General features: G+C 39.1%; 2 protein-coding genes across 3 annotated transcripts in view; one reads left to right on the top strand and one right to left on the bottom strand.

Moving 5' to 3' along the window:
- The window catches only part of LOC116424187 (protein SCAI), a 28,663-nt gene extending 15,895 nt beyond the window's left edge, over window positions 1-12,768 (top strand). Inside the window, exons 4-5 of the mRNA XM_031970230.2 lie at window positions 1,063-1,476; window positions 5,143-12,768. Coding sequence (XP_031826090.1) covers window positions 1,063-1,476; window positions 5,143-5,387 — 659 coding nt within the window. The 3' untranslated portion in view covers window positions 5,388-12,768. The remainder of the gene's footprint in view (window positions 1-1,062; window positions 1,477-5,142) is intronic.
- The window catches only part of mas (trypsin-like serine protease domain-containing protein masquerade), a 52,255-nt gene continuing 40,539 nt past the window's right edge, over window positions 1,903-13,618 (bottom strand). The window contains exons 2-4 of one of the 2 annotated variants that reach the window (XR_004234399.2): window positions 5,121-5,470; window positions 4,702-4,776; window positions 1,903-4,403 (exon numbers count right to left, since the gene is read on the bottom strand). Coding sequence is in view for 1 of the 2 variants with exons in the window: in XM_076369238.1 (XP_076225353.1) it covers window positions 5,465-5,470 (6 nt within the window). In the remaining variant the exon portion in view is untranslated. Of the gene's footprint in view, window positions 4,404-4,701; window positions 4,777-5,120; window positions 5,471-13,618 lie in introns of those variants that run through there. The other variant, XM_076369238.1, reaches the window with a different exon arrangement.

Raw genomic sequence — 13,618 nt, forward strand, 5'->3', positions numbered from 1 at the left:
AAATTAATTTTCCATTATTTCTAAGTGTAGAACAACGATTTTGAACGGTTGATTTTACGAAATTTCAGAGAATGTAGGTTACATTCACTCCTCCGCTGACAAATTTACCCTTCGACGTTTCTAAATGCGGAGCGACAATTTCGTAGAATCAATCTGACAAATTAATTGCTTGATGTATTTTGAAACGACAAGAATTCTCCATTATCCTCCCTAAATCTAGTTAAATCTGACATTCGAAATAAATTTTTAAGAATGGTTGCTGGGCGTCAGTCAAACTAAAAGGATCAATTCGATGCAGTGGAGCGCACTCGTTCCTATTTATATCCTCGGCTCAGTTAGATTCTGGGTATTTTAACTCTTCGCCTTCAAAGTATTTTCCGATGAATTCGAACGGTGATTCTAACACACTTCAGCGACAAAGCTTCCGAAAACTAAAAGTTTTATTTTAAGAAGGAACGATTATATTTATTTATAACCAAATTTATTTCCAATAATTAACTGAAGTAAAGCTTGAATTTCAAATTCCGAAACTCTTCACACCGTGATAGTGCTCCACATTCTACCTGGCTTATAATTTTTTGTCAATTGGTCTATTCACTACAATCCAATATACTCCACCAATCAAACTACAAAAAGAAGAATGACACTAATTTCCAATATTAATAATCATCCTAAATAGTAACAATAACTACCAAAGATCTAAACATGAACTATAAATAACAATAGCATAACAATTATCATAACCAATAATTACAAACACAACAAAATAACCAACAAAAACATAAACATAAAATATAAACAACGACAACATAAAAATCAAAACAACATAATATCACAAATAATAATACCCATCATTTTAATATTATTCAAAATAAATGCATCATGAACGATGGTACTTATCAGAATAATCATTCCAATCGAATTGAATCAACAATCAGAGTAATTATACTCTGACCTATCAATGGTTTGTGTGGTCTAAAACTGGTCCCCTCCCAGTTCTGACATCGTACCGATCGGCGAGGCCGGAATTGCACGATGTTGATAAATTTTCGGTTGTTCCAGTGGGGTACGACCTGGGTGGCGTGTCGACGTGCAGCAAGAGAGACCCGGAGCACTGTAAGAGGCCGACAGGTGGCAAGGAGCCGCACTGCCTCTACCCGGGCGACCTCTACCCGTTCACCAGGAAGCCGTTGTTCGTGGTGGTCGACTCGGACAACAGCTTCGTGTTCCAGCAGATACCGCGCTACTTCGGGCAGCCGTTGATGGTGCTGATGTCGCCGCAGGACACGCCGCCTACCTTACGGGACGTCCGACACGGCGGCAGTCTGTTCACCCTGTTCCTCCACGCCCCCCTCGCCGCCTTCTGCCTTATATGCAACATCGATAGCCTGGCCGTGCACCACTGGGAGCGGTGCCAGCGTTACATCGAGCGGTTCCTCATCGAGGCGTGTCAGCTCGTCACGCGCTCGAGATGCGGTAAGGATTCACGCAAACGCGTTTCTTCTATTTACTTATTTGTACGTTGCTGTTGACCGTTGGATAACTGTGCCCGAAAGGACACGAATCAACGACTTCAATGACATTGTCAATAGGTATCTCATAGAGGACATCCAAGTAGCTTTGCCTGATACCGCTAACTGCCGTTTGAATTTAGTTTCCAAGATTTTCGTCGAAATGTTGCGGAGACCTTTTAGTTTTTAGATTTTTATTGGGTCACGTCTGATCCGTTTGTTTCTGCGTTAAGACATACCCGATTTTTCATTGTTTCTTTGGTGGTAAGTTTGAAGCGGTTGATGAAACTGAGACGGTAATCGACGATATTGAATAATATTAGAACTAGTAAACACTAATTATCGTTAACGTGTTACAAATATTGTAGAAGTATATTTATTGAAATCTCAATTGACTTTTATTGCAATTCAGTTCTACTGTTAATCCAACAATGGTACACACCCTCAATCATTTTTCGAATGTTCCAAATAATTTCATTCCAGTTCTTTTTTCTTCGTTGTTTCTGTTTTTTTGCTCATGTCGTTTGCGTGTCGTGGCGGTTTGGCCTTGGTAGCAAGGGGGTAAGAAGGGGGTGAGATTCGCGAGTTTTAATTGGCTCACAAGGGCGGCGGGCAAAGGGTGAGGGATTAGAGAAACACGGATCCGTGTCAGTGAAACTTTCTTGGCTCCGGTATGCTGATTTCGAGGGCTGGTCCAGTTGGAACCGTTTTTTGGAACCCCCGCGTATTGATCCCGATGCCGGAAACGGGAACGGTAACCTCAAACATGGATCGATTACTAGTACAGAGAAATTATTCATCATTTGATGCTACGAATAATAAAAATTCTATTAAGTTTCCCCCGTCAAATCAAAGAAATGGAATATCTTGTTTTGAAACGAATTCAACGAGATATCGACTTGTCGAAATGATATGTCATTGATGTTTATAAAATCCATTTGCTGTCCCACACAGTATCGATACGATTCAATTACTAGATACTCATATCGATATTAATGAAACAACGAACAGAAACTATTCAACAGACACACTCTGAATATGTACTCTACACATAAAAGTTTAACATGTCTTAATCTCAAAAAACCCTTAACAGACGAATTTTCAACAAATTCTTAACGCACAAATTATCATTAAATCCTATACCATTCTTATGCGAATAAATTCCTACTGAATGAATTTTATTTTATTTTTTTTCAATTATTCTTACAATTGTATTTTATTTTATTTTAATTATTATTATTATTTTATTGTCTAATCGTATTATTCAATTCCTATTTCTATACATTCTATTCTGTATTATTTATCCATCAACACCGCATACAACTTCACACATTGTATTTCTGCCTTTCATCCAAAATTTTACTCTTTAATCAGAAAACAGTTTCGCACGCGTATACATGTTCGCGAACGAGTAACAAAGTTCCCGGAAAGAAGAAAAGAATCTTGGCCCGACTCGATGAAAGAATCGTCCGTTATTTATCGGGTAACGGGACCGAAAAGGGGGTTTATGATTGCGTTACGGCGATAAACAGTGTCTGGCCTAGATCCAGTCCGTGTTTATCGCTGAACCGGCAATCTCGTCTCGTAGACGCGTGATCTAGGGTCGGCCACAAAGGGGCTCCTCATTGTTCCTCCCGCGACAGCGATATGTCGTACGAGTTTTGAACGTACGAGTGGCTCCCTTTGTCGAGTATCTGATACCGAGGGCGCCCCCCTACCCTTCTCGCGGCGCCATACCCCTCGAATAACGCTTCGCGATACGTTTCGAGCCCCGGCTCAAGAAAGTTTCATGAAATCGATCGGGCCGGCCAACCGATACGATAATTCGCCTTAGGAACGTAAATGACAGCGAATGGAAAAATTGTTGATTTGTCATTGGTCATTTGGTTCATTGAATTAGCCCATTCGCATAATACGGCAAGATGGAAAATATTCTATTACAGACAAATCTGAGTTTTTCTACTTGATTGACTAAAGTGCAGAAAAATATAGATAGATCATGTATATATACATATTTTGTAACAATAACTAACGTGATATATTTATAATATAAAAAGGTGATAGTAATAATAGTAAATAATAGTAAATAATAGTAAATAATAGTAAATAATAGTAAATAATATTAAAGAATAGTAAATAATAGTAAATAATATTAAAGAATAGTAAATAATAGTAAATAATATTAAAGAATAGTAATAGTAATAGTATGATAATAGTAATAATGTAATATTTCTATAATATTGATTGACTATTTATTAGCTGCTTAGACTAAAAACGTGTATATACGTTGATGATGTAAATCAGTTAACACGTTGACTGCTACGAGACTCTGCAGCGTTTTAAGTATCACTCGTTCTTTGATAGCAAAGATAAATGAAAGGATTGTTCATTATTTGGCGCCGCGATTCTTACGTTACACTATTATCTACTTACTTATGCAATTAAGTATTTTCATTCAACATCAATCTTATTGTAATTGTTTTCGAGTAATTTATAAGAGAATTTGGAAAATTTAAGAAACCTTTTATATGTTTATCAAACACAAAGCTTCATGTATACAAATTTATCAGTTTATCTCGTGAAATGAGTTTTTTGACGTTTTGTCTCGTGATTTCCGAGACACCCGATATATGTTTGGATCGGAGTCCTCCTAGCTGGCGGCTGGAATCGTCAGCCGCCGACAATGATTTCGTTAGGCTGTCGCGACGAAAGAGTATTCACGAGTTGAAAACTCGCGCGTTTATGCGACGTCGCCTCTTGCGAATCTGGAGCAAGGGTTTATCAACGCTTGCGTAATCTCTGGGAGATTCTGCTCGACCCCTTCGTCGCGACATCGATGCCTGACTCCGGCAGTTTCTCTCCACTCAAGTATCAGTTCCACGCTTAAGAACCCTAAAAAGACAAATAAAAAATTGTATACTTCTATTCTTCTTTTATACATGTGTACAACATTTTACATGTAATAAGTTATTGTTTGTTTTCTACATAATTTGAAGCAATAAAGTAAATTGTGACTGAACTCTTAAACGATTCCGATGTTTAAAGAGTTCAAATATGAATTTATTTTTCCGAAAATAGCATTCAATACAAATGAATTTTGAATTACAACAAATACTTCTGTTCCTTTCAGTATTGTTCTTCTATGCTGTATACATTTAAAATATTCAATTTTCTCTATTTTCGTTACTACCTCGAAGATAATTAGCTTCTTCTGCTTCCAAACGTCCTGCTAACCTCTCGCGCGACGTTACGGGGTTGGGGGGACCTGCAAACATACACTTGAATAAAACAAATTTCCAACTAATTAAATAGCAAAACCAAATTTTTACTAGACTCAGACATACGATATCTAATAATCGAAGAGTCTGCGAAAGCTTGTAACTGCTAACATCAAATTTTTTAAAATAAAGAAAAAATATCATTCAATCTTGGAACTACAATAAATGTCTACTAAAAGAAATATTTCACTGAAATAGTACAAAACAGGTTAAGAACAGTAAACAAAAATGTATCAGTCTGGCATATACAATCTTTCCTACAAAAACTCTTCGATCAACACTGCCATAGTGCAATAAAAAGAAAGGGTTCAAAATAAATCAGACAACTAACAAACATTTCGTTGTCCCGACAGAGACCAGCGTGTTGCAATTCTTCGGTGACGATTTCCTACGGCTGTTGCTGGTGCGTTACGTGTTCTGTGACGTGGTGCTCAACCTGCACCGGTCGTTCAGGGGTAGACAGCAGAGGCCCCGTTGCCATCCGCCGTTACCGGACGCCGAGGTGCTCGAGCACCCAACACTCCACCACCTGGTGCTCGACCTGGCCGCGTGCCTCGACTGCCGCGACCACTTCCCGGACAGCAACGAGCTCGCCTGACCCCGGCATCTTCCCTGTCCGGCCACCGAGTCGACGTCCCTGCTGCCGCCGTACAGCCACGACTACGATTACGATTACTACAACTGCAAGAACAAGATCGTTACGCTGAGACCTCACTAAGAGAAAGAAGGACCGCGGTGGAAAGAATCAATGAGAGAGAGAGAGAGAAAGGGAAAGAGGACCAGCTCTGTCTCTCCCTCTCTCTCTCTTTCTCTCTCTCGACGGCGAGCAATAGGAGAAAAACCAGAGGAAATATAAAATAAAAAAGAACTCTCGCTAGATCGAACGCCGCGGGCTTCGACGTACACGTACGGGCACTTGCACGCGCGTGGCCGGGTGCAACGCCGGACACTTTGTCCTCTGGGATCCAACGGATGCGATTTTCGGAAGCACGGAAGTTCTGTTTGACGGAGGTCTGTTGAATACGGAACGTTCCACGATTCGTCTGGGTGTGACGGTTAGACATGAAATTTGGGAACTTTGAGATTTTTCTACATTTTTGTATAAATACTTTTGATAAAATTCTTTGGGTATTGACGTTATTGAGAAGGGTGAATGTTTTGTTCTTTTTTAAATTGCATTTTCATTATGAATGTACATTTGGTTTCGAGGTGAAACACTGATTACAGTGAGATAGTCTTTCGACCTATATGCAATGCCACTGTAATCACGCTGTAGATACTATGTGTCCACAGTGAACTCGATTATCACGCGAATCTTCATTTTGAAAACAAACGTTCGTTCCGGTTCCCGTGAATCTTAGTTGAAGAATCGAGAAAAAAGGCTGCTCGAAAGATTGGAAACCGGGTTACATAAGTGAAGCAAAGTCCGAAGGATTAAAAATTGGGATATTGTTGAAGGGTTCTACTTCGGAAATTAATTATAATGGATTTCGATCTCCTCCATATGAAACCGCGCCGAGGGGAACAGAACTTCCGTGTCTCGGTCCGGTTCACGGCGGGGAGTCCCGGACTGCGCATGTGTTCGCCGTTACACCCAGTGTGCGCGCACGTAACAAGTGGTTAATATAAATGATCGACGCCGTGTCTCAGGGTAACCCGGCGTCGGATGGGGGCGTCAAAAAGAATCTCGCGGCGCCGGGGACGCGTCTCTCCGCGTGAAAACACAGTAAACAAAACAAACAAAGAGAGAAAAACAAGAACACAAGTAAAATAATGGAAAACACAGAGTGAATGAGGGGAGAGAGAGAGAGGGAGAGAGAGGGAGAGAGAGGGAGAGAGAGGGAGAGAGAGAGTACTCTGAACATTCTATGTAACCGCGACACACCGCTGCCAGTTTTTTGCTACGGACTAGTAATGAAACACAAGAATAAGAAAAAAAGATAAAAGAAGAAAAAAAGATCTATATGTGTGCACAGTGAGCGGTGAGAGTACTCGAACGGCGACACGGTATCGACGACGCGTTACGCGAGGATCGAAACACCATAAAATAAAACCGATTTCGCTAGAAAAGGAAAAAGGGGGAAAAATCAAAAGTTACGAACATGTGCATCTCGTATTTTTCGAAAATCGAAGAGACATATGGATACAATTTTATTCGTTAAAGCGTATTATACAACTGTTTTGTCGTGATTCGTAGGATTTTGTAATTTTTGTGGCCTCCCTTGACGAACGTTCTATGTACAGATTAATTTCATCTGAATCGTTTGCGTGGATTATGAATTTTCGAACGTTGCAGTTTCTTCTCAGAGAACCGGCAACGTACGATTTTCGCGTGGTAACACGTTCGACCGTTCCGTCGTTCGAATACCTTCGTCGCTCACTGTACATATATATAAATATAAATAAATATATATATACAAATATATATATATATATATATTATATAAATATATAATATATTCTGTCACTGCGTCGATGGTAATTATACGTATGAAAGAAAGACATTGTGATTCTGCATGTGAACGATGATGAGTGATTTGTACGCACTGGTGCTTTGTACGATTTAAGCTTTAGCGTGTTATTGGTTCGGTTCGACTCGGTTCGGTACGGTTCCGGATTCCCAACGCAGATAGCACGCTCGATCCCCTATTCCCCATTTCCGTTCACGGCGATTGCTCGATTACAGTATTTCAAACTTCTTCGACGCCTCTCGAGCGGCTCGCGCTGTTGCTATACTCGTCGCTAAGTATTTTTACCGAACTACCTTCCCTACGTGAGAACAACAAAAAACGATACTCACTATTCCCTACAAACATGTCGCGACTATAAAAAGTACGTACAATAAGTTGATAAAATTCGTTTCCACTTTTCTACCACAGACGTTCCTTCTCTTAACAAAATTGTCTACGTTTCACTTCTCAAAAAACTGACGAACTCATGAACTGCTATCTATAAATTTAATCCCACGCCTCTTCTTTTATCATTTTTCCATTAGAAACATCTTTTTTATTATATGAATGTCTGTATAAAAATTAACGAATTCGTGTTTCTTACTTTCTAATAAACAAGACTCTTTGATTGAAATATATTTGCAAAGTGGTCATGGAACGCAGACCAATGAGAGGTTGGTCACATGCCCAATCCAGCCGCCATTGTTCCTTTCGCGCAATTCGTCCTAGAGGCGAACGAACAGTAAAGGAGTTTCTCATTGAAATGTTCTAAAAAATGAGTGAAATATTTTGCGACGAGTGTAGAATAAAGTCCCCAGGATCGTCTAACCTCAAAAAACGACCCGCGGGACACGGTCCTAGTAACAGGACGAATCGTCGAGAGGTCTCGTTGGACGTTCGAACAAATATGGAGGATCGGATGTTGGCCCCGACACGCCGGACTCGATCGTACGTGGTCGTACGCGTCCGTCGGATTCTACGTGAATTCTATTTTTGTTGGCGCCCACTACAGAGGCGTCGATTTTCCGACTCCTCTGCTCCGTCTCTCTCTGGTCGTTCCCAACTTGCAATCGGTCGAACGTCACCCACGCAATCAACTCCCACCCCCTCTCAACCTACAGTTACCCGCCCGATTTTGTTAACCTTCGTCTGCCCCGACTCTCGTTCGATCTCCCTTTCCCTATTTTACGGGGTGATTCGTTTCGCTCAACGGTCTTGAGTCGAACCCGTCGTTCGTTTCGCGTTTAAAATGTTGATTCAACCGGGTACCCGATGTACCCGCTTAATCGCATAGATGAAAACTATTTATGTTCCGAGAACTTGGGTCGATAAGAATTATTCGAACATATGAAAATGATCGTAATTTCCGACGAGTTAATGTTAAGCAAAAATTAGCCGGGTAGGCGGGTACTTCGGGTACCCGGATAGATAAATAGACGAAAAATACTCAAACAAATACTCGGATCTTGTACAGATCAGAACTATTGGAGTGTCAGACGAATGTCAGACTTCCAAATAGATATTATCCAGGTACTTGGAAATCGGGTAAACGAAAATCATTTGGTTTTCTGGATTATGGAGTACGTTAGAATTGTGGATGATCTCAGATAAGTACTTGAGCATCGAGTAGACAAAAAATGCCTTGATACCCGTCTCCCGATTAGATGAAAATTTGCCGGGTAGTCGGGTACCAGGTACACAAGTGATACTCCCACAGAGAAGATGGTAAAAAATCTCGACTCAGTGGCCTACCGACTTATGAGACATTTTAGAACGCTACCGGTGATGATCGAAATAAGGCCGGGAAGTCGGGTAACCGGGTACTTTATGAATCAACAGCCCTATTCGATATAAAATAGGGAAGATTTCGAGGGGATGGTGCCCTAGTTTTTAAAAGTCACTGGCGACCTCTTGAATGGACGAAGAATCGGGGACGGGTAGAATTCTTGTCTAGCTAGAGCGAATAGGAGATTTCAGTTTTAAGGGAAAGGCGTCGTGACTTTTACAGCGACCCGATATATATTGTGATATATTTATTTTTATACACTTAACGTCACGAGATACGGGAACGTACGTCTTAAGTCACTGTACAGTATTAGTTCGTGTGTTTCGATCGTCATTTCAAAGAACAATGAATTACAAATTCACCGACTTGTTCTATTGTTCATTCGTCTAGTTAATTAGTTTAGCTCGGTGCAACTAGTTTCACAAGGTGATTCGAGGTCGTCGAGTTGTACACGAGTTGCTGAAATGTTTGTCGACCATCTCAGATCTCTCAAATCTTCGACCTTCGTATCTCAAAACAAAAGAAAACAGAAAATTTCGGTTTAAGTAAAAATTATTAAAAATTAAATATCACGAATTGAAGACATACGAGGGTAATTTCCTAAGAATGTATTTTCGTTCTATTATATTCGTATAGATAATTACGAAAATTATATATTATTTATAACAATTAATAATAATAACAATTAAATGATAATATTTAATTGTTTAATGATTTCAATAAATTGTTCAATAAATAATATTATAATATTCAATTGTTATTATTCATATTACTAGTAGCAATTAAATAACATATTATCAACAACTGCGTCGATAGTCCGAGAAACACGAACGTTTCACAACTCAGTACAAATGAGTCGCCCCGTATACACCATCCTGTTCTCTTCCAAGATCCCTTGGTCCCTCAAAGGTCCCGCCATCTTGCTTGTAAGTCCCACCAACCCCAGAGGTTCGCCGAAGCGTAATGCAGGTCCAACCGAGGCTCGTTTATTTACAAAAAGAAAAAGAAAGAAAAAAAAGGAGAGTGGAACGCTCGCGAACCGGCGGCCGCGTCTCTCATCGAGTCCGAGAACACGGATGACGATTCGCCGAATTGAACGAAAGCTGTACCCCCGTAAAACGCGCTCACGTCCGCCATTAACGCCGGAAGTCGATTCAGCGAGGTGAGGAGAGGCACGATACAAAGACGAAACAAAAAAGAAAAGAAAGAAGAGATGAACGATACAAAAGAGAAAACAAAAACACAAGCAACAACAAAGATCGAATAAGAGTTCAACTGTGTTCGTGTGTATATACAATACGATTATGTAAAACGTAGTCTTTATAAAAAAAAATGAAAGAAAGAAAGAAAGGAAGCAAGGAAAGATACGGAAAAGAACATTAAGGTAACGACTCGAGAGTGGAGTACTCGATTCACAGTATTCTCGGGCGAACGTTCGCGGATCATTGTTTTTAAGGGGTTATCAGACGCATTCGCAGGAACAGGTTTGCATTTTTCACTCAAAAAAACTTGAAAAATTAACGGGGAAATGTATTTTAATCAACAAAAGATTGTATCGTTTCGCCAATATCAAAAATTTCTAAATATTGTCTCCGAAAATAAAGTTTAAATCTTGAAAAGTAATTCTGAAAAGGGCCCGAGATAAAAGTCGATGGATTAGAAAGAAATAGTCAACAAACCAAAATTTTGCAAAAATTTTAACCATTTTCTGTCGTGCCTGACAATATAATCTGATATTTGAATATCAAAGAATCTTCAAATTTCATTGTATACTTAAAAAAAGTTTCCAAGTTTCCTTTGTTAATTTTTTGATGGATCAAATTAACTATCCCCAAAAGAGAAACTCGATTAAAATCGAACAATTGGATTATCTTTTAGTAGCCTGCGACATGTGATAACCCTTTACGAATTCGCTCGCGGCACAGTGTATTATAACACACGTCCTGTACATTCTCTATGTTTTGTAAGAGCCCGCAATCTTCGAACGCGATAATAATACGCTGTGCGTGACCTAACCAACCGGCATCGCGGTTACGCGACGCGTACCCAAGACGATCGTTCTATATTTACTGTTTATAATGTCCAGCAAAATTATAGCCGGTGGACAAATTACACCGAACCCGTAAAATTGAACCAGCGAAGATCGTGTCGATAAGGTGAGGCCTGACTTAGCCTCTTAACGATTTTGGACAGTGCTCAGGCTGTTAAGCGGGATATTATTTTAACCCTTCTTCAGATTACTCAAAACAATTATACATTTAATGAACGAGGATTTATTGTACACTTCTGCAAGTTCGATCTCGAAACGGTTTATATAGGCATGATGTTACAATTATTTAAGAAATTATATTTGACTATACAATATTTAAGAAGTTTCAACACGTTGATCGCTGATTACTGAACGGTTAAGGTATTATTATAGCAATTATTATGTAGACCGTGAATATTTCTGTACATTTACGGCTGATATGTAACGCATAAGGAAACACTTACATTGACAGACATTAAAGACATTTCTACTTTTTACTGTTTTCTTTCTCTATTTTCAATCTGTTGTGACTCCTGTAAAAATTAAGATTCAAGATTGAAGGAAGACCTATGGAACTAAAAGTGGAAATCTGAAGAAGGGTTGAAGATACTGTTTTATAATTAATCTTGTTGCCCGTTTTTCAAATTTTTGCCGTTTGTAATTTATGTTAATTTTTTAAGTTCTACTCTTTAGTTTCTAATCCATTTTATTATTATTTCTTTTCATTATTCTTGGGCTAAAGTGACTAACTTCACAAAATTCGAAAAACAGAAATGGGAGAAATTTAAGAAACTAACATAAATCGCATACCACAAGTCGAATATTTTAGCACCAAAATTCAACGGAATTTGAAAAGTGAAGTTAAACACCTCGGCCTATAAACGACTCACAAATTAACAATAAATATTCAGGCATTTTCCGCTTCCCCTAAACAAAATCTCTGAGCACACCAATACAATTAAGCCGAAAATTTATCACCTTATAAAATTTTTTCGGGTTCGCTGAAATCTCATGTTCGTCGGCTATAAACAACGGAAACACCGGCAGTCGCGTTATGGCCGGATCTCAAAGAAAACGACGGCCTATAGTCTACTCAATGAATCGAGTCATTAGCTCTAAACAAAGACATGTGACATTTAAGTGGAACATTGTCGAATTCACGTTCTTAACACTGAAACTACCGAATGGATCAGAAAGACTAATTTCTTCTTCTGAAGTTATTAAAAATACTCAGAAGCTATTTTAGACTGAAAAAATTCAATAATTAAATAAGTTGATTTCATGGTACGCAAACTAAGATATAGGTCGGTAGATGTTCAATCTCAATAAATGTACTATTTTAATTTCTATGAAAAGGTAGAGGAAAATCAATCTGGCTGTTCGGTAGTTCTTTCGTTAATCTAATTAACACAAGAAACACGCTGATATTTTATTTATTCTAACCGGCTCGTCTTGTTGAACGACTATAGCACGATCGTTGATTCTCGATCATGACAGATCCATCCGGTCGATCTTGGACGCTGATCGTTTCCGGTCTCTGGAGTCGATTCCTGGGCCACGTTTCGCCGACTTCGAAAGCAATTTTAGTTAGGCTAACCGGGTGACTAACAAGTTAAGAGACACTTTGTGATATTCTGTCCTCCTCTGGCGCGTTCCCTCGCAGCTCTGCGATCTATAGATCGGATCGAAATATAGCTCAAGGTCACTACCCCGACGACGTTCAGTTCGAATCATTTTTTTTTATCTATCGATACCGGAAAGCAAACTCTTTGAAAAAGGACAACAGAGGCACTTTGATACACTTCTTTACCGACAATTATTTCAGTTCGCTCTTTCTTGTTCCGGATCGCGACAAAGGACGCATGGATCATTGACAAGAAGATAGATATTTCATTGGATGACCGATCACACCTCCGTGATGTCCGGGCATCGTTTCACCCTATTTTCTTGCAGATCGCCACAGTTGGATCATCGTTAATTGCCGACTCGTGGTCGCTTCTTCCTGCTGCGAACCACTGCGCGATGATTAAGGTAACAGAAACATTTCCGGCGGCCGATTCAGGCGACACCGCGTGACGTCACGATGATGATTAAACTGGCAATCGTAACGGGACACTTGAATCATTGCTGCTCATTAGTAGATTGCGGATTTTTATGAGAACACGAATTTCGGTGAATTAATTTCATCTAGGATTGAATACGGATTTGTTTCTTTTTCTTTTTCAGTGGTAATATTATCATAATATCATTGTTTTGATAATGTTAAAAATAAATATTGAGTTTCCGTGACATTTCTTAGTTCGATGTTTTTTAGGCGAATATTATATGAATATTGCAAATGCATCAAATTTGCAGTCTACATATTAGGTTGATACATGTGAAATGTCAAATTATTAAATTGTTTTATTCCAGAGGATTGAGTATCATTTGATGCTCGGTAAAATCTTGTCTAGGTCAGAGTTGTGCACTATTCGAATTGTTTCGAATGAATGAAATTTATCCATAAAAAAAATTTGTATTTAACAAAGGTGAAGAAATGATTATTAAAAAATTGGTTAACAACA

The sequence above is a fragment of the Nomia melanderi genome, chromosome 7 (genome assembly GCF_051020985.1).
Source record: "Nomia melanderi isolate GNS246 chromosome 7, iyNomMela1, whole genome shotgun sequence".
NCBI lineage: Eukaryota > Metazoa > Arthropoda > Insecta > Hymenoptera > Halictidae > Nomia > Nomia melanderi.